Consider the following 25,593-nt stretch of genomic DNA (forward strand, 5'->3'; position numbering starts at 1 on the left):
AGACAAATTTTACATTTTTAAAATAATTCCCACGGAAGCTGACTGTGCTAAAAGTTCATGTTAACCTTGCAAACATCTCCAAAGTAATAAAAGAAATAAATCCTTTTAAAATGTACCTTTAAACATACAAATTATCTACAATTGTTATATTAGTTACTATACTTACCAATTAATTTTTTCAAATGTTCTAAAGGACTCCTTTGATTTAAAAATGTGACTGATCATTTCCGGTACACTATATTTTAGATACTGTAAATAATTAGCTGTCCTTCTTTTAAAAATCTATAATAATCCAGACTTCTTACTTTTCAATCTGGCTTCTTCACTAATATTCTTGAAACATATTCAAGAAACTGCATTAAATATGCTGAATGTTTTGCTTATAAGAATATTGTTCTTCTATGGTATTTGCATAATCCCAACAACTTAAAAACATTTTAAAAATGTATACAGGGTCTACTGAGTCACTGTCAATTCAAGGCTACAAAGCACTCTGTGGTTAAGTGATTACATCAGACCATTGTAAGGGCTGAGCCGGCACTTTACTTTGCAGGTTTAACTATCTTGGCTTCTCCAAAGCTTGTGTGGGGGCTGCAGTTTGGCATAAAATTCTCAGCCGGATACAGATAATTTATCTGAAAAACTGTTTTAAATGGCTAAGGGTTTTTTTGGGGTTTTTTTGCTTTTTAAAAATGTTGGAGAAAGCATACATTAGAATCAGTTTCAAATTTTATAATATTCTTTTCCTTTTTAATGTTCCCATCCCCATAGATAATCCAAGTATAGCAAAATAATCCCAACCCTAAAGACTTTCAATAAGTACAAAACCTCACTTCTATATAAGTTGAAATGCAAACACAAAGATCAGAATAAATTGCTTTGAGTTATAAAGGGAAACCAGAGGACTTCTCAGAAAATATAAACATCTGCTAAACCTATAGTTAAGATTACACTGCCCTTGGTCATTTTGGCTTCTACACCTGTAGTTTTATTTCCGTTTTTCCATTCAAATGTTACTTTCTTTATTCTTCACAACAGCCTTGTGAGATAAAGGTACTAGTATTAGCAGTTTTATTAATAAATAAATAAATGTATAGATGCTAAGTACCTTGGACAGCATAACCCACACAGTAATCAACAGAGCTAAAACTAGAATTCAGGTCTATCTCAACCATATTTGTTTTCAGTACCCTTAGGTCTCAGCCCTGGTCGTACACTAGAATTGGCTTTCTAAAACCACTGGTGGGGCCTCCCTGGTGGCATAGTGGTTAAGAATCCACCTGCCAATGCAGGGGACACAGGTTCGAGCCCTGGTCCAGGAAGATCCCACATGTCCCGGAGCAACTAAACCCGTGCGCCACAACTACTGAGCCTGCACTCTAGAGCCCGCGAGCCACAACTACTGAAGCCCACGCACCTGGAGCCCGTGCTCTGCAACAAGAGAAGCCACCGCAATGAGAAGCCTGTGCACCACAACAAAGAGTAGACCCCACTTGCTGCAACTAGAGAGAGCCCGTGCACAGCAACAAAGACCCAACACAGCCAAAAATAAATAAATTAAATAAATAAATTTATTAAAAATAATAAAACCACTGGTGCCCAGGCTCTAACCTAGACTAAATACCTAAATTAGAATCTTCAGGAGATAGGAGGCTCAGTATATTTCCAGTGGTCAGCACAAAAGAATCACAGTATTACACAAAGCAATACAAGAACAGAAGAGTAGAAGGAAGGATGGCAGACATGGTCAATATTAAGTCAACCACGTGTAAAGCCAAGCTTTAATGCTATTTTTTTCCTCACCCTATAGACACCCACATCCCCACTCCCAAGTAAACACCAAGAAAAAGTCACTTAATACTTGCCTAAATAAATTTTATTGGGAACATAAGTGCTAATATCCACCAAAATGTTTAAGATAGGTGTAGCTGAAATACCTTCTGGATGATTTATAATTTTATCCCCTCTTTACCGCTATCTCCCTTCACTGATTTTGTTGTTCTTCATTCCTTTCTGCATCTCTAACCTTCCAATGGAAATCTTTTCTTCTCCCTAAAGAATTAGTGAAGGTTTACTGATGATAAACTCTGCTTTTGTTACCTAAAAATGTAATTATTTCACTTAAATTCTTGAAGAATATTTTTGCTAGATACAAATTTTAAATGGCTGTGGTTTTCTTTCATTACATTAAAGATATCATTAAACTGTCTTCTATCTTCCATGTTGCCATAAGAAGTCAACTAACAGTCTAACATTTGCTCTTTTGTTTTCTCTGGCTATTTTTAGATTTTTCTTATTGTCTGGTTTTCTGTAATTTTGCCATGATGTATCTAGAAATGCTTTTCTTTATATTACCTTCTTAGGATTAACTGGACTTCCTGAATCTGAGCAATTACGTTAACTTTTGAATGCTGAATGTATTCAATTATTTTTAAAATATTTTATTGTAAAATATAACAAATATTTAGACAACGTCACAAAACAAAAATGTATAGCTCAATTAATAATCATAAAACTAACACCTGTGAAAGGAATGGAGCACATGTACAAAGCTAGGCTGACCATCACCTTCTATCCCCCAGGCAACAATGTTCATGGATATGATGACCCAAGTGAGGCTAATCAAGACTAACAAGTTTCAATTCTAAGACTTTTGGTCATGATGTCAGATTTGCTCTTCTTCTGGTATTGTGATGTTGACCTAGAGGTATTAGGAGATGCTATGAAGGGTGTGAGAACAATGTCAGCAAAGCAGGAGGCAGAGCAAAGCCCTGATGCCACTGTTTGATCCTAAAACCAGTCATACCCCAAGCTAGCTTTATCCCTGGTCTTTTTGGTTATGTGGACCAATAAATCCTCTTTTTACTTAAGCCAGTTAGGTGACATTTCCTGGCACTTGAATGCTACCAGGGTCTAATTGATACAATTCATTGTGTGGTCTCCCTTCTTGAAGCATTTCTCCATCTGAATTTCGTTATTACCTTTCTTTTTTACCTTATATCATAATTATCTGCAGCCACATTTTCTCTACTATTGAACTATGAGCATGGAGCACAGGGGCTGACACAGAGGTATTTGATAAACATGTACTGAAGAAACCGTAACTACATCAATCACTCATCTTTGTATTCCTAACACCTAGTACAAAGGCTTAAATATAGTACAGATTCAATACATGCTTGTAGAAGGAATTAACTAACAAATGAGCAGCTGGAAATAGTATTACAACAGAGCAGAGATCAGGACACACAAACGATATCTTAAAATAACCCTTTCCAAAGGCTAGAATGGTCCATGTGGTCGTGGATTAGAGTTGGAGATATCAGTATAAAATCATGTTTCACTTAATATAGATACAAATGGTTAATATATACAAACATTTACAGATATGTGTGTTTCCTTGCTCTGTTAGCTCAGAGGACCCAAAAGGAATGACACCCCAGTAGCAACAAGCACACTTAGCACTCAGATCTTGGTTTCTAATACCTTTGTCCAATAAAATTAAAAGAACTAGGGCTTCTTGGGGAAATGGCTGATTCCAAGACTAGAGCAGGAAAGAGATAAGATGGGCCTCAGCATCTTGTCGTGCTATAAAGTAAGAAAGTGATCCAACAAACAAACCTATAATAATGGGGGCATGTTAAAAGGATACAGGAGCCAACTGAATAGCTTCCAGTGGCCAAAGCTGGAAAAATTTCAGCAGCAAAGTAAATAATGTAGTATTGGATTGTAACCCAAAGTATAAAATAAATAAGTCCATACTGATATAAATAAGTGATGTGGGAGAACACACAAATCTCCCATGCAGAAGAACTCCAAATAAATTATGTAGATATTCTGCCACTAAAGAGGTATATCATACCTCCCAATCCTTAAGTATGGCCTGCACACTTAAGTGACTCCCTTCTAGGGAGGACAGTATGGAAAGGAGGAGAAAAGAGTTAACTTTACAGTAAAGAACTGGCAAACACTCTCTCAAGCCAAGTAATTAAGGTTAATATCAACAGTGATAAGTCATATTGATAGTATGCACCCTAGATATGATGTGATGAAAATGGCACATTACCTCTGACGTCCTCCTACCAAAAGCCCATAACCGCAGTCTAACCATGAGAAAAATATTAGACAAATTCCAGTTGAGAGACATTCAATAAAATACCTTACCAGTACTCCACAAAACTGTCAAGGTCATTATAAACAAGGAAAGTCTTAGAAACTGTCACAACTACAGGAACGTAAACAGACAAAAGAACTAAATGTAATGTGGTATCTTGGATGGGATCCTAGATAGGAAAAGGACAGTAGGAGAATACAAAGGAAATCTGAATAAAGTGGGGACTTTAGCTGATAATGATGAATCAACATTGGTTCATTAATTGTACAAATGTATCATAGTAATGTAAGATGTTAGTGATAGGCAAAACAATGTGGGGTACACAGGAACTCTCTGTACTATCTTTGCAATTATTCTGTAAATCTAAAGCTAAAAGTTCTAAAAATTATGTTTATTAAAAAATAAATAGTCCTTCACTCATAAGGCCCTGCATACCAAAAGCACACAAGGTAAGCTAGCTGTAAGACTACCTTTGAAACAAGTAGAGAATGGGAAATAATCAATTTAGACATTCTGAGGGAACATAACCAACAATCAAGTACACATTTTTCTTTAAAAATGTAGAATAAAATTTGACTCCTCTGAAAAACTAATGTACACATATGAAGTTCATAACTATTTCCAGAAATGTACTCACCAACAGGTGGCTAAAAAATAAAGTCATCAAAAATTTCTGGAATTGGGGCTTCCCTGGTGGCACAGTGGTTGAGGGTCCGCCTGCCGATGCAGGGGACACGGGTTCGTTCCCTGGTCCGGGAAGATCCCACATGCCACGGAGCGGCTGGGCCCGTGAGCCACGGCCGCTGGGCCTGTGTGTCCGGAGCCTGTGCTCCGCAACGGGAGAGGCCACAACAGTGACAGGCCCGCGTACGGCAAAAAAAAAAAAAAAAATTTCTGGAATCCTTAATACCACAGGGGAAAAAATATCTTCAACTCATGAATATCTCACAAAAGCATGTCTTGGTAAACCATATTTTTTAAAAAAGGAAAACAAAATAAAATAAGACTGCAGCAGTTTCTTAAAAATCACAGCCTAAATCTGTAATGAATAATCTTTTGTATCCTAAACCCCTAACAATTTTGCTTCCATCTACTTCTATAACTACACTTTCTATTTTTTTTTTTTTTTTTTTTGCAGTACGCGGGCCTCTCACCATTGTGGCCTCTCCCATTGTGGAGCACAGGCTCCGGACACGCAGGCCCAGGGGCCATGGCTCATGGGCCCAGCCGCTCCGTGGCACGCGGGATCCCCCCGGACCGGGGCACAAACCCGCGCCCCCTGCATCGGCAGGTGGACTCCCAACCACTGCACCACCAGGGAAGCCCTATACTTTCTATTCTTTACCTATGCAAACTCTACTCCAAGAAAACTGGTTTGCATAAACAAAACAAAAAGACAACCTACAGACTGGGAGAAAATATTTGCAAACGATGTGACTGAAAAGGTATTAATCTCCAAAATATACAAACAGCTCATAGAGCTTCATATCAAAAAAACAACAACAACCACCCAATCAAAAAATGGGTAGAAGACCTAAATAGACATTTCTCCAAAGAAGACAAACAGATTGCCAACAGGAAGATGAAAAGATGCTCAATATCACCAATTATTAGAGAAATGCAAATCAAAACTACAATGTGGTATCACCTCACACCAGTCAAAATGGCCACCATTTAAAAAGTCTACAAATAATAAATGCTGGAGAGGGTATGGAGAAAAAGGAACCCTCCTACACTGTTGGTGGGAATGTAAATTGGTACAGCCATGATAGAGAACAGTATGGAGGTTTCTTAAAAAACTAAAAATAGAGTTACCATATGATCCTGCAATCCCACTCCTGAGCATATAATCAGAGAAAACTCTAATTTGAAAAGATACATGCACCCCAATATTCATTGCAGCACTATTTACAATAGCCAAGAAATGGAAGCAACCTAAGAGTCCATCAACAGATAAATGACTAAAGAAGATGTGGTACATACATACAATGGAATACTACTCAGCTATAAAAAAGAACAAAATAATGCCATTTGCAGCAACATGGATGCGCCTAGAAATTATCATACTAAGTAAGTCAGGCAGAGAAAGAAAATATATGATACCACTTATATGTGGAAGCTAAAAAAGTGATAGAAATGAACTTATTTACAAAACAGAAATAGACTCACAGACAGAAAACAAACGTATGGTAACCAGAAAGGATAGCGCTGTGGGGGAGATAAATTAGGAGTTTGGGATTAACATACACACACTACTATATATAAAGCAGATAAATGACAAGGACCTACTGTATAGCATAGGGAACTATACTGAATATCATACACACACACACACACACACACACACACACACACATCTGAATCATTTTGATGTACATCTGAAACTAACACAACACTGTAAATTAACTATACTTCAATTAAAAAGAAAAAGAAAAGAAAACCTGTTTTCTCAATGCTCCCAACATGCCATACTTGGTTTGTGATAATTCGCTGTAGCTTTGTCTTCCTGACTACAGTGCCGTTACCTCTGTCATTTTCTAAATCCTACCGCTGCTTAAAGACCCAGCTAAAACCCTTCCTCCCTCATAAAGCCTCAGGTGACCATAAAGGCGCAATAATCAACACTTCATCAGAACTCCTGTACCATTAATGTGGTACTTAGCATATTCATTCACTTAGAAACAAAACAAAACAAACCTTAGTAGTGTGTACTTACTAAATGCCTATACCACAAGTAATTATTAGGGAAATTAAAGATGAGTAAGATATGGTCTCTGGCCACCATCACCCTGATACCAAAACCAGACAAAGATGTCACAAAGAAAGAAAACTACAGGCCAATATCACTGATGAACATAGATGCAAAAATCCTCAACCAAATACAAGCAAACAGAATCCGATAGCACATTAAAAGGATCATACACCACGATTAAGTGGGGTTTATCCCAGGAATGCAAGGATTCTTCAATATATGCAAATCAATCAATGTCATAAACCATATTAACAAATTGAAGGAGAAAAAACATATGATTATCTCAACAGATGCAGAAAGAGCTTTCAACAAAATTCAATACCAATTTATGATAAAAACCCTCCAGAAAGTAGGCATAGAGGGAACTTTCCGCAACATAATAAAGGTCATACGTGCCAAACCCACAACCAACATCGTTCTCAATGGTGAAAAACTGAAATCATTTCCTCTAAGATCAGGATAAAGACAAGGTTGTCCACTCCCACCACCATTATGCAACATAGTTTTGGAAGTTTTAGCCACAGCATTTAGAGAAGAAACAGAAATAAAAGGAAACCAAATCGGAAAAGAAGAAGTACAGCTGTCACTGTTTGCAGATGACATGATACTATACATAGAGAATCCTAAAGATGCTACCAGAAAACTACTAGAACTAATCAATGCTTTTGGTAAAGTAGCAGGATACAAAATTAATGCACAGAAATCTCTTGCATTCCTACACACTAATGATGAAAAATCCAAAAGAGAAATTAAGGAAACACTCCCACTTACCATTGCAACAAAAAAATAAAATATCTAGGAATAAACCTACCAAGGAGACAAAAGACCTGTAGGCATAAAACTATAAGACACTGATGAAAGAAATTAAACATGATACAAACAGATGGAGAGATATACCATGTTCTTGGATTGGAAGAATCAACATTGTGAAAATGACTATACTACCCAAAGCAAACTACAGATTCATTGCAATCCCTATCAAACTATCAATGGCATTTTTCACAGTACTAGAACAAAAAATTCTACAATTTGTATGGAAACACAAAAGACCCCAAACAGCCAAAGCAATCTTGAAAAAGAAAAACAGAGCTGGAGGAATCAGGCTCCCAGACTTCAGACTATACTAAAAAGCTACAGTAATCAAGACAGTATGGTACTGGCACAAAACAGAAATATAGATCAATAGAACAGGATAGAAAGCCCAGAGATAAACCCATACACATAGGGTCACCTTATATTTGATAAAGGAGGCAAGAATATATAATGGAGAAAAGACAGCCTCTTCAATAAGTGGTGAGGGGAAAACTGGACAGCTACATGTAAAAGAATGAAATTAGAACACTCCCTAACACCACACACAAAAATAAACTCAAAATGGATTAAAGACCGAAATGTAAGGCCAGACACTATAAAACTCTTAGAGGAAAACATAGGCAAAACACTCTATGGCATAAATCACAGCAAAATCATTTTTGACCCATCTCCTAGAGAAATGGAAATAAAAACAAAAGTAAACAAATGGGACCTAATGAAACCTAAAAGCTTTTGCACAGCAAAGGAAACCATAAACAAGATGAAAAGACAACCCTCAGAATGGGAGAAAATATTTGCAAACGAAGCAACTGACAAAGGATTAATCTCCAAAATATACAAGCAGCTCATGCAGCTCAATATCAAAAAAACAAACAACCCAATCCAAAAATGGGCAGAAGACCTAAACAGACATTTCTCCAAAAAAGATATACAGATTGCCAACAAACACATGAAAGGATGCTCAACATCACTAATCATTAGAGAAATGCAACTCAAAACTGCAATGAGGTATCACCTCACACCAGTCAGAATGGCCATCATAAAAAAATCTACACATAATAAATGCTGGAGGGGGTGTGGAGAAAAGGGAACCCTCTTACACCGTTGGTGGGAATGTAAATTGGTACAGCCACTATGGAGAACAGTATGGAGGTCCCTTAAAAAACTAAAAATAGAACTACCATACGACCCAGCAATCCCACTACTGGGCGTATATCCTGTGAAAACGATAATTGAAAAAGAGTCATGTACCACAATGTTCATTGCAGCTCTATTTACAATAGCCAGGACATGAAAGCAACCTAAGTGTCCATCGACAGATGAATGGATAAAGAAGATGTGGCACATAGATACAATGGAATATTACTCAGCCGTAAAAAGAAACGAAATTCAGTTATTTGTAGTGAGGTGGATGGACCTAGAGTCTGTCATACAGAGTGAAGTACAGAGTGAAGTAAGTCAGAAAGATAAAAACAAATACCATATGCTAACATATATATATGGAATCTAAAGAAGAAAAAAAAAGGTTCTGAAGAACCTAGGGGCAGGACAGGAATAAAGACGCAGACGTAGAGAATGGACTTGAGGACACGGGGAGGGGGAAGGGTAAGCTGGGACGAAGTGAGAGAGTGTCATGGACATATATACACTACCAAATGTAAAATAGATAGCTAGTGGGAAGCAGCCGCATAGCACAGGGAGATCAGCTCAGTGCTCTGTGACCACCTAGAGGGGTGGGGTAGGGAGGGTGGGAGGGAGAGGCAAGAGGGAGGAGATATGGAGATATATGTATATGTATAGCTGATTCACTTTGTTATAAAGCAGAAACTAACACATCATTGTCAAGCTGCTATACTCCAATAAAGATGTTAAGCACCCCTGCCTGCAAGGTGCTCTCGGAATGGCAGAGGAGACAAAAATATAAACAAACAACTACTGGACAAAATAGTGTTGCTACAGAGGTATATATAATGTGTTATGACAACACACAATATTGTAGCAATATGCTACAATATTTCTCTATTTTTATTTAAGTTCTGTTTCTCCAATTAAATCAAAGTCCTCTTGAAAGGTAGAGTTCTTTATCTCTACTCAATGCTGTATACATGTTAGCCAAAAACAACTTGGATGTTGTTTCACTAAAACCTTAATTTCACCTCTATTTTCTTAAGAGAAGCATGGGTAGAATCCCTGTTTACAGAAATTAGACTTACAATGATGAATTAATATACATTTTTAAGCAAGTTACTGTAATATTAAGTAATATTATAATCACCAACTATTAGGTATTAAGAATTCACAAATTATTTCCATTTCACTTAAGTGAAGCTCATTTTTTTTCAATGAAAAACAAACTTGAAAGTAAAAAAAAAGGACGGGTTTGAGATACACTTTTTATGTTCCTGGGGAGGCACTAACCATCAGGGACAGGGCAAAAGAATAGAAGCCAATTTTAAAAGATTCTTCAGACGAATTCATCATGTCAAAGGAAAAATGCTTACAATAATATGTAAGGTAAAAAAATATATATTGAAAACTGTAAAGGACATGTATGCATGTGACAAAGACATAGAAAAATACTGAGAGTAAATCCACTAAAATGTTAATAATACTCATCTCTAAACTGTGGGATTAAGGATTTGTTTTTCTTGGTACTTATCTGTATTTTATATGTTGTTAATAATAAAAATACACTGTTATAATTTAAAAATCTAACTCTTTGAGAAGAGTGCTGGAGAGGAATAAAGGTGATAAAGAGAGGATGACAGAGATGACCAACCAAAGACAATGAATAATCTTCAAAACTGATCATCAAATAACTCCTCTGAATAAGCAGTTTCTGAACTGAAATGCTTCACACACAATTCAGTACCTCATTTTCCCAGAAGCATTTTTACAAATTCAATTGAGTAAATCAAAACTGGCAATATATGCTAAATGTTATATTTGTCATTGGATTTCAAAAAATAACTTGGTTTGCCTTTTTTTCATTTGTCTTATAAGAGTGAACATTTTTTGGGGGGTATTTATTTTTGTTTAACATCTTTATTGGAGTATAATTGCTTGACAGTGGTGTGTTAGTTTCTGCTTTATAGCAAAGTGAATCAGCTATACATATACATATATCCCCATATCTCCTCCCTCTTGCGTCTCCCTCCCACCCTCCCTATCCCACCCCTCTAGGTGGTCACAGAGCACCGAGCTGATCTCCCTGTGCTATGGGGCTGCCTCCCACTAGCTATCTATTTTACATTTGGTAGTATATATAAGTCCATGCCACTCTCTCACTTCGTCCCAGCTTACCCTTCCCCCTCCCCGTGTCCTCAAGTCCATTCTCTATGTCTGTGTCTTTATTCCTGTCCTGCCCCTAGGTTCTTCAGGACCTTTTTTTTTAATATTCTCTATATATGTGTTAGCATACGGTATTTGTTTTTCTCTTTCTGACTTACTTCAAGAGTGAACATTTTAAATGTACCTTGTTTGTACTTACAAGATGTTCTGTTTTCCTACAACTGTGCTTTTAAAAGCCTTGTTTGTAACACATGGCTTCAAAATTATATGTGTGTATGCCTATGTGTGTACATTAATACTCATCTTAATCCACAGTTGGTTATGGTAGCAACACCCTTGAAAAAATAGATGAACTCATAAATCATCATTCCTAGACCAGGGGCCTTCCACTGTCTCCCCTAAGGAGGTATATTTTACAAAGAATAACAGTATCAGCATATTTCCTACCTCATAAAATGTTTCCATGGCTGATAAGGAAAAATAGATAATGGTGGAAATACAGAGTTTTTAACTCATCAGCACATAAACCAAGTTTGCATCGAAATTTCTCATAATTTTCTCATATTCACTTGGACCATACATTGAAGCATCCTTTGAATCCAAGCTGCCATCAGATCAAGAGAACCAGAGATGCCATCTCTAAACAACGTTTACCCTTATTTCTTTCCACCTTAGGAAAATCTACTGGAACTTAAAATCTAGGTTTTCATAAGAAAGGAAGAAGTACACTGTTTTTTGGCATTTTCATAATTTTTATTGATGTTATTGAAATTTTATTAACATTAAGTATTTTTATTATTAATAATGATTTTTCTTAATTCTGTATTCTTGCCAACATAGGAAGTGGTATTTATGGTCCACTAAGGTTTTGTACTTTTGCTTTGTTTGTTTTGTTTTGTTTTTTAATTGGAGTATAGTTGCTTTACAATATTGTGCTAGTTTATACTGTACAGCAAAGTGGATCAGCTATAGGTATACATATATCCCCTCTTTTTTTGGGGTTTCCTTCTCATTTAGGTCACCACAGAGCACTGAGTAGAGTTCCCTGTGCTATGCAGTAGGTTCTCATTAGTTATCTATTTTATACATAGTATCAATAGTGTATCTATGTCAGTAAAGGGCAAAACTATATGTAGGACAACTGACTTATGCTTCCAGATAGGATGCAGTGGCTTTGTATAAACCAGCAGTCTCAGTAAGAACAACCAGAAAGCCAGATTGTTGAAGGTATTCGACGTCTGCTGGAGCAATGGGAACTGGAGGGGCTGAGAATTCAGAAAGGAGAGAGCATCAGGGAGAGGTATCCCTGGGACATTTGCAAATTCTGGGCACAGGAAGGAGGCTGAGAAACCAGGCTTTGCACAGCACAAAGTTGCTGTTGGACTCAGAAAAAACCATCAGAACAGAGTCTTGAGAGACCTCAAAAAACATGCAGCGAGTTCCCCTCAAGACATCTGATAAATTCTGGGGCAGCCCAAGGGCAAGAAGCTAAAAATTAAGCAACCACTTCTGAAAAGCACAGCAGAGTTACCAGCAGGCTTAACAAGACAAAATTTAGAATATGAGATCTCTCAGGGCAAAGATCCATGCTGTGCGGGTGTTCAAATAATTTGATAAATAACATAGTGTCTATTTTAAAATATTTTTTTGGCCAAAGCACTTAAAAGGGTCTAAGAACAGTGGCCACTCCAGACTCTTGGTTTAAAACCCTGAAGAGCTCTACTTCAGAAACAGTAGTAAAGCAGAGGTAGACCCACCCTCACCAAAGCCATAAACCAGCCTCAACCCAGCAGAGTCCCTGTCTGGATTAAGGTCATCGGTCCACATGCATCTGCCTATGAGAGGGGACAATGAACTTTCTCTCTAGAAGAAAAGAGCACCACCTGGAGCCTCTATTGTTTTTGAACTGGAATGTCTGACATCCACTCAAAACAACTAGAAACACCAAATACAGAAGCATATCACTGATAAAGAAAAAAAGCAGGCAAAACAAATAGACCCAAGAATATTCCAGATATTGGAATTGGTTCATAAGGACTTGAAAATAAATACAATTAGTATGTACAAGAAAATGGAGAAAACTATAGATGAAAAGATAAATTCACTAAAGAACTTTTAGCAAAGAACCAAATGGAATTGTAGAATTGAAGGATCTATTACCTAAAATTAAGAGCTCATTAGATGGATTTAATAGCAAATTAGACACAGCAGAAAAAATAAACTGGAAGGTAAGTTTGGTGTTACATAGTTGTGCTAGTTATTCCCTTATTGCCTCTCATCTTCCAAATCTACTCTTCTTTGTCCCGCTTATGAAACTGGAACTGGGCCCCGTAAACATGTTTCCTCTGTCAGCTGGTGCAATGTTTAGCTTGTCAACAGAAAGTGATGGAGGGATGGTGCAAGGCATGACAGAAAGGGAGCTTCTTACCCTGGCTCTAGTGCACTTTTCAGAGCTGCACCTATGGACAGCTGCCAGAGGCACGCAGGAGACCCAGCAGTGCTCACCCTCCAGCCCGTTTGACTGGCACCTAGCCCATTTCTACTTGCCAGCCTTGGCCTACCAGCACCCCCACGTAAGGGTCTCCATCATCCAGGGGGCTGTAGCCACACCCTCTCCAACAAGGAGGTCAGAGTCTCAGCCTTGGGGGGCCGCAGGGAGCCATGAGAAAAGGGTCTTCCCAGTTTGTTCCTTTTGAGGTATTCTTCCTCTACCCTCCTCAAATTACTGATACGGTTTCTGTCTCCTGACTGAACGCTGACTGACAAAATGGTCAAGTTTCATTTTCAGTGTACCCTGTTTGTACTTTCAAGATGTTCTGTTTTTCTACAACTGTATTTTTAAAGACTTATTTATAACACATACCATCAAAATTATGTGTGTGTGCATATGTGCGTATATTAACAGTCCTCTCCTTAACCCTCTACACAACGCGAGCCAGTGAGCCCGCCCTTCAGTATACGCCCATCAGAAATGCACACATATGTCCACTGAGACATGCAGAATATTCATAACAGCACTATTCACAACAGCAAAAAAATGTAAATAATCCAAACGCTGATCAACACTAGAATGGAGAGATGCACCGTGGTACGCTCACACAGTGAAACGCTACGAGCAATGAGCGTGCAACAACAACTACCACACAGGTAAAGCTCCCAAATGAATGTTGAGTGAAAGGAGTCAGGCACACAAGTACACGCTGTTTGATTCCATTTGCAGGAAGATGAAAAAGAGGCAAATTAATAACGGTGAGAAAGTCAGCACAGCGTTTACTCTTGGGCAAGGTGGTCACGGCGATGGGAGAGGGCATGAGTGGGGCTTCTGGAAGCTGGATATGTTCTGTTTCTTGATCTGGGTGCCGATTACATAATGTTTTTACTTTCTGGAAATTTGCCATGCTAGGTAGTTACGATTTGTACATTCTTCTGTAGGCATGTTATTCTTCAATAAGTTACATAAAATGTGTATTAGTTATGAACAACCAAATAATACGTTTCTAAGTCCTTGACACTTACTATCCATGGATCTGATAAACTGCTCTTCCTACATGTTCCCCCAGCACCCTGTGCACATATCTCTATTTCCTGCTTATATCACCCGAGGCTGCAATTCTGTTCACTTATTTGTCTTGAGCATTATGTCCAGCTGGAGGGTGAAGGATGAGTCTTTTACAGGACTCAACTGAGGCATTAAACAGATATTTGAAAAATGCAGAACGTTCTATCTTATAATATGTTAATGGCAATGGACGTGTCGAGGAGCAGGGGCACCACACATCTGGATGGCATTTTTGAATGATGGGCCATGCAGTCTATCTCAGCTTAGTGCGTCCTTCACATATATTTCAAATATCTTTGTTGTACACAGGATACGGACACTATTTTCCATGGACACATTCAAAAGATGTCTTTCTTCAGGTAGCACAGAGACGAGCAGGGAAGGAGAAGCAACAAGGTGTGAGCACACTACTCTTTCTACGCTTACATTCCATGAGCAGAACAGAGTCAGTGAAATAATTACACAACCAGTGGGTAGTACCTGCAGTAGCGTTAGGTTCCCTACCCTGAAGGTGCTTGTCGCAAACACAAAATCGTTGTCACCTTCTTCAAACTAGGAAGTCAGATATCAGTGGTTTCTAACCATGCTATAATTGCAACATGTTCTTCTTATTTAAATATATGATCCACCCTTCCCCCTTTATGCAATTTTATTTTAAATTAAAGTGAATTATCACTATTACTTTGGGGGGGAAAGAATTTCACAATACCCTCTAAGTCAGCTGAACACAACACACGGTGTTGCAAAAGCGAGGCTGAAAAATCACAGCTTCAGAGTTTCTGTTAACTGATTTTTATCCTACAAATTTCTCAAAAATTGAATCTCTTTCTTCTAGTTTGAAATTTTTATTTAAAACATTTTCTAGTCTTGGAAACCAACAAGTCCCTTAAGGATGCAGAACCTTAAAGGCAAACTGTTCATCTAACAGATACACACTGCACACCTCTATGCACCAGGTACCCTTCTAGACACTAGGATACAGCAGTGAAGAAAACAAATTCCATTCTCTCAAGAAGCTTCCAATCCAGTGAATAAACAAAGGTGATCATGTATCCCAGTTTGCCTGGGACTGTCCCATCTTAGCAGTGAACATATTAAATCCCAGAAAATCCCTCACTCCGGGACAAACAGGGCAGTTGGTAACCTTAGCAGAAATAGATACCTAATAAATAAGCATCCCCAAATTTATCAAATGGTGATAAAGTGCAGTGAAGAAAATAAAGCAGGATAATGATGAGAAAGTAACGGGGAGAGCGTTACTACTATTTTGTATAGGGATGTCAGGGCAGGCCTCTCATATAACGACGTTTGAAGATAGGAGGAGAGCAAGCCATTCAGATAACTGGAAGAAGAAAGTTCCAGGCAGAAGGGAATGAAACTGGTAAATAGCAAATAAAAAGTTTCTAAGGAGGTCCTCAGACTTTTGGAGGAATAGCAAGGAGGCCTGCGTGGCTGGAAAAGAGTGAGAACGGAATAGAATGGAAGGAGAAGCAATTACAACCGCTAGAGCAGGCCCATCACTTACAGTTCAGCACACGTTCCAACTTCTTTCTGATCATTTTAATCCTGCAGTTCCAACCCGTGGTAATTTTCCCTTTTTCATTTTAATGGAGCCTCTGTCTTAATTTAGTGATCATCCTCTCTTCTCATATTATATATGTGAAAACGCTATGTAATTATCCCACAGCACTTCTTGGTATCAAGTATTCCAGCACTGAAGTATATATGCCACCTATGGCCATTTGTTTTCATGTATCTATGTCTCCCTAAAATTTAGCCTCCTTGAGGTCAAATTCCATATAACACAGTGTTGGACACACAGTGTGTAATCAATAAATACCCACAGATAGGATTTTCCTCAATTTGTCTTTTGTTGATTTTTATGCTTTTTCATTAGTAAAGGAGGGCATCAATAAGTCAGCCTCTTAGTTATAATATGACAGATGAAACAGTATGGCAAACACATAAGACAGAACAGAGTGAAAGCAAAGCCACTGACAAATTAACTTATATGGCAGGGACAGCTCTTTAATCAGCATATGCTTCGGACTTGAGGCTCAAAGCAAATCTACAAACAGCAAAAAGCTCTGCAAATAACCTCTCCGACCAAGAATCGACTCTTCTTAAGTGTCCCTGAAAAATACTTCTAAGCACAGATTAACTGGATGATTATCACGTTACTGTTGTATTAAAAACTTTCCACCACCAGCCCCAAACCAAATTAACATATCCCTCTGCCATGTACTATGTTGTATTCACATGATTTTCTCATATTGTCTATTAAATAAAGTTGTGTGCTAACCCTGCTAACCAGAGAACACATCTAGAGTATAGTTCAGGCTTTTTTTTTTTAATTGAAGTACAGTGATTTACAAGTTGTGTTAATTTCTGCTGTATAGTGAAGTGACTCGGTTATACATATATAATAAATTCTTTTCAACATTCTTTTTCATTATGATTTATCACAAGATATTGAGTACAGTTCCTTCTGTTATACAGTAGGATGTTGTTTTTCCATCCTATATATAATAGTTTGCATCTGCTAATCCCAAACTCCTAATTCTTCCCTTCCCCCCATACCCTCCTTGGCAACCACAAGTCTGTTCTCTATGTCTATGAGTCTGTTTCTGTTTCATAGATATGTTCATTTGTGTCATAGTTTAGATTCCACATATAAGTGATATCATATTGTATTTGCCTTTCTCTTTCTAACTTACTTTACTTAGTATGATAATCTCTAGGTCCATCCATGTTGCTGCAAATGGCATTATTTCATTCTTTTTAATGCCTGAGTAATAGTCCTATATATATATTCCACATCTTCTTTATCCATTCATCTGTTGACTGATATTTAGGTTGTTTCCATGTCTTGGTTATTGTAAATAGCGCTGCTATGAACGTAGAGGTACATGCATCTTTCAAATTATAGTTTTGTCTGGATATATGCCCAGGAATGGGATAGCTGGTTCATATGGCCGTAGAGTTCAGGCTTTACCTCCATTGCTTAGGCCTTAGGTCCTAACTTTCAATTAATATTACCTTACATGGTTTGGTGAATAAATTATTAGCATATATAATGTAGAGCAAGGAGGCAAATTTTTAAGAAATCTACTACAATTTACGAATGTTTATCTTAAAAGAAGCTCCCAGACATACTGTAAGCTAATTGCAATGCTGCTTCCATCTCTATCTTATGAAATGCTTTGAGTTTAAGAAATCAAAGGAAAAGCAATATCGGTATTTTATGACCACATCTCAATATCAAAATATGTAATCACCCAGCTTGCACAACAAACTGATTTACATCAAAAAAGTAGAAAAAGATGAAGAACGTAAATCTGTAAAGAGATTTCTGCTCAATAGAAAGAAAAACTTTATGTTTAAAGTTAGAGCTGTAAGGTTGCTGGATACAAGATCGATATACAAAAATCGATTGTTTCTGTATAGTATCAATGTGAAAATGAAATTAAAAACAAGTTTATTTACAAAAAGAATAAAGTTCTTAGGAATAAATTTAACAAAACAAGTGTAAAACCTGTACTCTGAAAAGTACAAAAATTATTAAAAGATATTAACAAAAGACTTAAAAATGTTAAGGCATTTCATGTTCCTGGATTAGAAGACAATGTTGTTAAAATAGAAATAATCTCTAGCTGGATATACAGATTAAATGCAATCTCTTCCAAAATCCCAGTTGGATTCCTTGCAGAAATTGACAAGCTTATCCTAAAATTAATATGGAGGGCTTCCCTGGTGGCGCAGTGGTTGAGAGTTCGCCTGCCGACGCAGGGGACACGGGTTCATGCCCCGGTCCGGGAGGATCCCACATGCCGCGGAGTGGCTGGGCCGTGAGACATGGCCGCTGAGCCTGCACGTCCGGAGCCTGTGATCCGCAACGGGAGAGGCCACAATAGTGAGAGGCCCGCGTACCACAAAAAAAAAAAAAAATTCATATGGAAATAAGAGCAACCCACTAGTCAAAGCAATCTTGGAAAAGAAGAACAAAATTCAAAAACTCATACTTCCCAATTTCAAAACTTATTACAAAGTCACAGAAAGCAAGACAGTGTGGTACAGGTATACAAATTAGGAGTTCAGAAACAAACCCACACATTTATAATCAATTGACATTCAGAATGCCAAGAATGCCAAAACAATTCAATAAGGAAAAAATAGTCTTTCCAATAAACTGTGCTTGGGGCATCTGGATCTCCACTTGTAAAATAATACAGCAAGGCCCCTACCTCACATAAGAGCAAAAATTATTAAACTTGGACTAGGCAATGGTTTCTTAGATATGAAACCAGAAGCACAAACAACAAAAGAAAAAAGACAAGTTGGACTTCCTAAAAATTAAAAATTTTTGCCCTTCAAACAGTACTATCTAGAAAGTGAAAAAATAATCCATCGAATGGGAGAAAGTTTTGTAAGTCATATATCTTGATAAAGAACTTGTACCCAGAATATATAAAGAACACTTATACCTCAACAATAAAAAGACAAATGACCCAATTTAAAAATGGGCAAAGGATTTGAATAGACATTTCTACAAAGAAGATAAATAAATGGCCAATTAACACAGAAAAAGATGCAAAACATCAAAAAACCACAATGAGATAACCACTTTACACCCACTAGGATGGGTCTAATCATAAAGATAGATAACAATAAGTGTTAGTGAGAATGTGAAGAAACTGGAACACTTATACACCACTGATGGGGATGTAAAATGGTACAGACACTTTGGAAAACAGTCAGGGAGTTCCTCAAAAAGTTAAACATAGTGTTACCATTTGACCCTGTAATTCCACTCCTATATATCCAAAAGGACTAAAAATATGTCCACACAACAGCAGTATTTATAATAGCCAAAATGTGTAAACAACCCAAATGTTCATCAACTGACAAAAGTACAAATAAAATGTGGTACATGTATACAATAGAATATTACTTGGCAATAAAAAATGATGTAGTGATACATGTTACATTGAAAACAGTATGCTAAGTGAAAGAAGTCAGTCACAAGTACCATATATTATATGATTCCATTTACATGAAATATCCAGAATAGGCAAATCCACAGACAGAAATATACATTAGTTATTGCTGACAGTGAACACAGGTGGGGGTGGGGAGGATAGGGAAGTGACTGCTAATGGGTTTGGAATTTCTTTTAGGGGTGATGACAATGTTCTAAATTTGACTGTGGTGATAGTTGCACAGCTAAAAACCACTGAAATTAATCAAGACAGTACGGTACTGGCACAAAAACAGAAATATAGATCAATGGAACAGGATAGAAAGCCCAGAGATAAACCCATACACATATGGTCACCTTATATTTGATAAAGGAGGCAAGAATATACAATGGAGAAAAGACAGCCTCTTCAACAAGTGGTGCTGGGAAAACTGGACAGCTACATGTAAAAGAATGAAATTAGAACACTCCCTAACACCACACACAAAAATAAACACAAAATGGATTAAAGACCGAAATGTAACACCAGACACTATTAAACTCTTAGAGGAAAACACAGGCAGAACACTCTATGACATAAATCACAGCAAGATCCTTTATGACCCATCTCCTAGAGAAATGGAAATAAAAACAAAAATAAACAAATGGGACCTAATGAAACTTAAAAGCTTTTGCACAGCAAAGGAAACCATAAACAAGATGAAAAGACAACCCTCAGAATGGGAGAAAATATTTGCAAACGAAGCAACTGACAAAGGATTAATCTCCAAAATATACAAGCAGCTCATGCAGCTCAATATCAAAAAAACAAACAACCCAATCCAAAAACGGGCAGAAGACCTAAATAGACATTTCTCCAAAAAAGATATACAGATTGCTAACAAACACATGAAAAGATGCTCAACATCACTAATCATTAGAGAAATGCAAATCAAAACGATAACAAGGTATCACCTCACACCAGTCAGAATGGCCATCATCAAAAAATCTACAAACAATAAATGCTGGAGAGGGTGTGGAGAAAAGGGAACCCTCTTGCACTGTTGGTGGGAATGAATATTGATACAGCCACTATGGAGAACAGTATGGAGGTCCCTTAAAAAAACTAAAATTAGAACTACCATATGACCCAGCAATCCCTACTGGGCGTATACCCTGAGAAAACCATAATTCAAAAAGAGTCATGTACCACAATGTCCACTGCAGCTCTATTTACAATAGCCAGGACATGGAAGCAACCTAAGTGTTCATCGACAGATGAATGGATAAAGAAGATGTGGCACACACATACAGTGCAATATTACTCAGCCATAAAAAGAAATGAACTTGAGTTATTTGTAGTGAGGTGGATGGACCTAAAGTCTGTCATACAGAGTGAAGTAAGTCAGAAACAGAAAAACAAATACCATATGCTAACACATATATATGGAATCTTAAAAAAAAAAAAATGGTTCTGAAGAACCTAGGGGCAGGACAGGAATAAAGACGCAGATGTAGAGAATGGACTTGAGGACCCAGGGAGTGGGAAGCGTAAGCTGGGACGAAGTGAGAGAGTGGCATGGACATATATATACTACCAAATGTAAAACAGATAGCTAGTGGGGATCAGCGCATAGCACAGGGAGATCAGCTCGGTGTTTTGTGTCCAACTAGAGGGGTGGGATAGGGAGGGTGGGAGGGAGATGCAAGAGGGAGGAGATAGGGGGATATATGTATGTGTATAGCTGATTCACTTTGTTATAAAGCAGAAACTAACACACCATTGTAAAGCAATTATACTCCAATAAAGATGTTTAAAAAAAAACCCACTGAATTATACACTTTAAATAGGTGAATTGTATGGCATATAAATTATGTCTCAATAAAGAAGTTATTTTTAAAAAATCACAGCTATTCCCAAAATGGAAAATGATACCTCACTGGAAATAATGTCAAGCAAAGGCAAATGGCCTTCTATTGGAGATATTACTGTAAGAGATGGATTCAATTAGTGGTTCCCAATAGCAGTTCACAGACTAACACATAAAAATCACCCAGGGAACTTAATGACTCTGTGGCTCCCTAAAGCATCTATCTAATTCAGTATGTCCAGTGAGGTTCAAAAATTTGTATTTTTAACAGGCTTCCTAAATTATTCTAGCATATAGCCAGAAGTGGGACCAACTATGCCATTAAGATCCTAACAATAATTTTATGATTCCCTGATATCTATGAGATACCTATCTCTAGATCTGGTATCTATCTAGTACTTTCCATTCAGCTGAGAATCTCAAAGTCCATAATGAAATTCACCTTCCTGAATGAAAAGTCTGTGTTTAGAAAAAAGTGGCTTCATCAGATGGATTAGGGCACCTCATATATTTTTATTAACCTTATGTGTATCCTTTAAGCTACTTCAAACCGTTTTTTGCAAAGATACAGGGCACCCTCCAGAGCTGTGTAGACCTCACCCAGCTAGTGCAGGGTGTATCCTGGTTGCTTATCTAGACTTGTCCGGCTGACTGGTCCATGAAGAAGCACTGGGTAACCTGCCTGAGGCCTTAGATAAACTATAGCTAAAGAGAGGTGTTCCCCTAGATTTGTAATCTTTCTTTTAGATATAGTGCTTTATTTTTTTGGCTGTTCTTTTTCAGCTAATTTCTCAAAGCCACTTATGATAACTTCACTCAAAACTAAACAACAGGGGACTTCCCTGGTAGGGCAGTGGTTAAGACTCCACGCTCCCAATGCAGGGGGCCCAGGTTCAATCCCCGGTCAGGGAACTAGATCCCACATGCATGCCGCAAAGAAGAGTTCGCATGGTACAGCTAGGGAGCCTGTGTGCCGCAACTAAGGGGTTGGTGAGCCACAACTAAGAAGCCCATGAGCCGCAACTGGGGAGCCCACCTGCCGCAACTAAGACCCGGAGCAATCAAATAAATAAATAAATAAAATATACACCATTAAATAAATAAATAAATAATAAAAAGGTTACACTTCTAAAAAAAAAAAAAACTAAACATCAGAAGAGTGAAGTTATAATATCAACTCCAACACAACAATATGGTCGATTTCCCAGATGAATGGATAAAGAAGATGTGACACATATATACAATGGAATATTACTCTACCATAAAAAGAAACGAAATTGAGTTATTTGTAATGAGGTGGATGGACCTAGAGACTGTCATACAGAGTGAAGTAAGTCAGAAAGAGAAAAACAAATACCATATGCTAACACATATATATGGAATCTTAAAAAAAAAAAAAAGGTTCTGAAGAACCTAGGGGCAGGACAGGTATAAAGACGCAGACATAGAGAATGGACTTGAGGACACAGGGAGGGGGAAGGGTAAGCTGGGACGAAGTGAGAGAGTGGCATGGACATATATACACTACCAAATGTAAAATAGATAGCTAGTGGGAAGCAGCCCCATAGCACAGGGAGATCACCTCGGTGCTTTGTGTCCACCTAGAGGGGTGGGATAGGGAGGGTGGGAAGGAGACGCAAGAGGGAGGAGATATGGGGATATATGTATACATATAGCTGATTCACTTTGTCATACAGCAGAAACTAACACACCATTGTAAAGCAATTATACTCCAATAGAGATGTTAAAAAAATAAAATTAAATAAATCTAGGTCGATTTCCTGAATATTAAAACAGAAAAGTGGAATAAGATAAAACTTAAGGTCCTTTCTAACTTTTAAAGTCTATACTCTCACCAAAATAAATAGATAGATAGATAGATAGACAGATAGATAGAAAGATAACATCTATACTCACAATCCTTGCCAATATTGAAGATGTGCTTTGTAAATTTTACAGGCAATTCGTAAAAGAGAAATTGTAAACATATATTTCCTATCCTTCCCATCATAGTGTTCCCTCTTGCATCATCCTAGCTCAAAGCCCCTTCCCCCGCACAGATTTTTACAACAGTCCTCAATCTCTCTTAATCCATTGTACTGACCACACTGCTGTTAGATAATTCTCCAAGTATCATTTCCTTCAGTGGCTCTTAACCTAGCATTCAATGCATTCCACAGTCTTATCCCAAGTTATCTTTCTAACCTTTTCTAGCCCTTCCTTATATTAACTTACCCTTCAGCAAACCTGTCAAGTACCTTCCTCTACAATATATTATACATATCATTTGCTTATGCCATGCCCCTTACTTGAAATACTCTCTGCCACACTCCCCACTCTTGTTCCATTCTTCAAGTATTATTATAAGTTTCACCTCCGCAACAAAGCCTTTTCTGACAAGCTCTTAGCCTGTAATATATCTTGGGCATTTAGCATACGCTACCTTCCACTGGGCGGATTTAATACAGGACAGATCTGTAGGGGCACGTCCGCCTTATTTTCTCCAGGTAAGGCCTTCAGCTTCAATATGGGGTGAATTTGTAACACAAAGCATCTAAAGGGACCATACTTAAACTACAATTTTTTTAAAAAATCAACTAAAGTAACAGTTTATGTGTAATTATTAGATATTTTGCAACAAACCCATCCTACTCTTGCCAACTGTATTTTTACAGCTGTGTTCCAAAATTTAAGATAATTCTTTAGGTTTGGGTTAGTACTTCCTGTTTAATACTTCCCTTTTAAAAAAGGGAGGGGGACAAGATTTCAAAGCAAGTCCTCAAACTTTTAATTACAAAACTTTAATGAGACAAAAAAAAATTTCCAAAAAACAAAACTTAGAACATAGTTTTTGAACAATAACGGAACCTCTTATGGTATAGGCATCATAGCAAAATCAAACTTGAGAAGGGAAAGAGAGAGACATTTTGTCTGGTCAGACCTTTTAAACAAAATGGCACATGCTTTTTCTCCACTAGCCATGAAAAAAACACTTTTTATACAAACCACATGTGATCTGACAAGTACTACCATCCTTTTCTCTGCTTTAAATCCAGAAACATTTTACTTCAACTACAAAGTTTCTGGTCTTGCTTAATAAAGAACACTTAATCTGGTCTTTACCCTTCTGATAATAATACTGAGAAAATGCAGATGTAAGTCCAAATTTGCCACTTTCACTTCTATACAAAAAAAGGCCTCCTGAAGAGCCAAGAAACACTCCCCTAACAAGCCCCGTGATGAAGTGTTAGTAAACATTAGAAAATCGATTGCAGGCATGAAATATTAAGTTAAAACAAAGAAAATGTTTCCAACATGTCTCCTTCAGCTGAAGTAAATATATTTTAACCAGTATGCTAGAGGTTTTCATTAATTCAAAATAGTCTGAAAATAAAACTGCAATGAAAAAAAACTCTTATTTTAACTATTTTGGCACATAACGAGTTACACTTATTTCACAGGACAGAGAAAAAAGGGGTGGAAAAAAATCCATGTGTTCAGCAAATATATCTGTTAAAGAATTGTCAAAAGCTAACTTTATTCTCCTTTCAGCAAACAGAGATCATCCAAACAGGCCTGCAGTACTCACATGCAGAGCAGAGGGGTCTGGCAGGAACTCAGCATCTTCTCCAAAGATGAAGTCGGGAGGCAGCTCTGGGTACTGGGCATTGAAAATGATATCCCCTGAAATAAAAGAAAATGTCAGGCTCTTCTTATTTCCTTGCAAATGTGTGAATGATCTGGGGAGTGCATCAGAAAAACTTCTAAAAGAAGTTTATATTAGCTTAACAAAAATACTGAAAAGCACTTTCAGAAACAAAAGAACTGATACCTTCTTTTAAATTAACATTCACAGCATGCAATCAGAAAATGTTACCTCCTAATACACTATAAATACCCATGTAGAAAAGTAGAAGCAACGACATCCAGAATACATGCAGATTTTGTTAATAGGAAACATTACTGTCCAATCACTGCCCGCTAATTAATAAGCCTTTATCAAGGACTGATTTTCTAAAGATAAAGTCCTTGCCTTGAAGAAATTAAACACACAAACCTTTGGTATAATGGAAAGAACATTTGGCTTGGAGTCCAAAAAGTCAGATTTAAAACCACAGGATCTCCTAATTATTTATTAGTTCAAGTCATCTTGGGCAAGTTTTAACTTCTTTGGAGTTCAGTTTCCTCATCAGTAAAAAGGGGATATAATATTTCTGACATCACGGATTTGTTGTG

At 37.4% G+C, this 25,593-nt stretch overlaps 1 protein-coding gene across 2 annotated transcripts in view; it reads right to left on the reverse strand.

The window, feature by feature from the left end:
• Nucleotides 1-25,593, reverse strand: part of BABAM2 (BRISC and BRCA1 A complex member 2) — a 437,255-nt gene that overhangs the window by 324,862 nt on the left and 86,800 nt on the right. For both annotated transcript variants that reach the window (XM_065890615.1, XM_065890614.1), the window contains one exon: nt 24,947-25,041. In XM_065890615.1, the coding sequence (XP_065746687.1) occupies nt 24,947-25,041 (95 nt within the window). The remainder of the gene's footprint in view (nt 1-24,946; nt 25,042-25,593) is intronic.

Source organism: Phocoena phocoena, chromosome 14 (assembly GCF_963924675.1).
Source record: "Phocoena phocoena chromosome 14, mPhoPho1.1, whole genome shotgun sequence".
Lineage (NCBI taxonomy): Eukaryota > Metazoa > Chordata > Mammalia > Artiodactyla > Phocoenidae > Phocoena > Phocoena phocoena.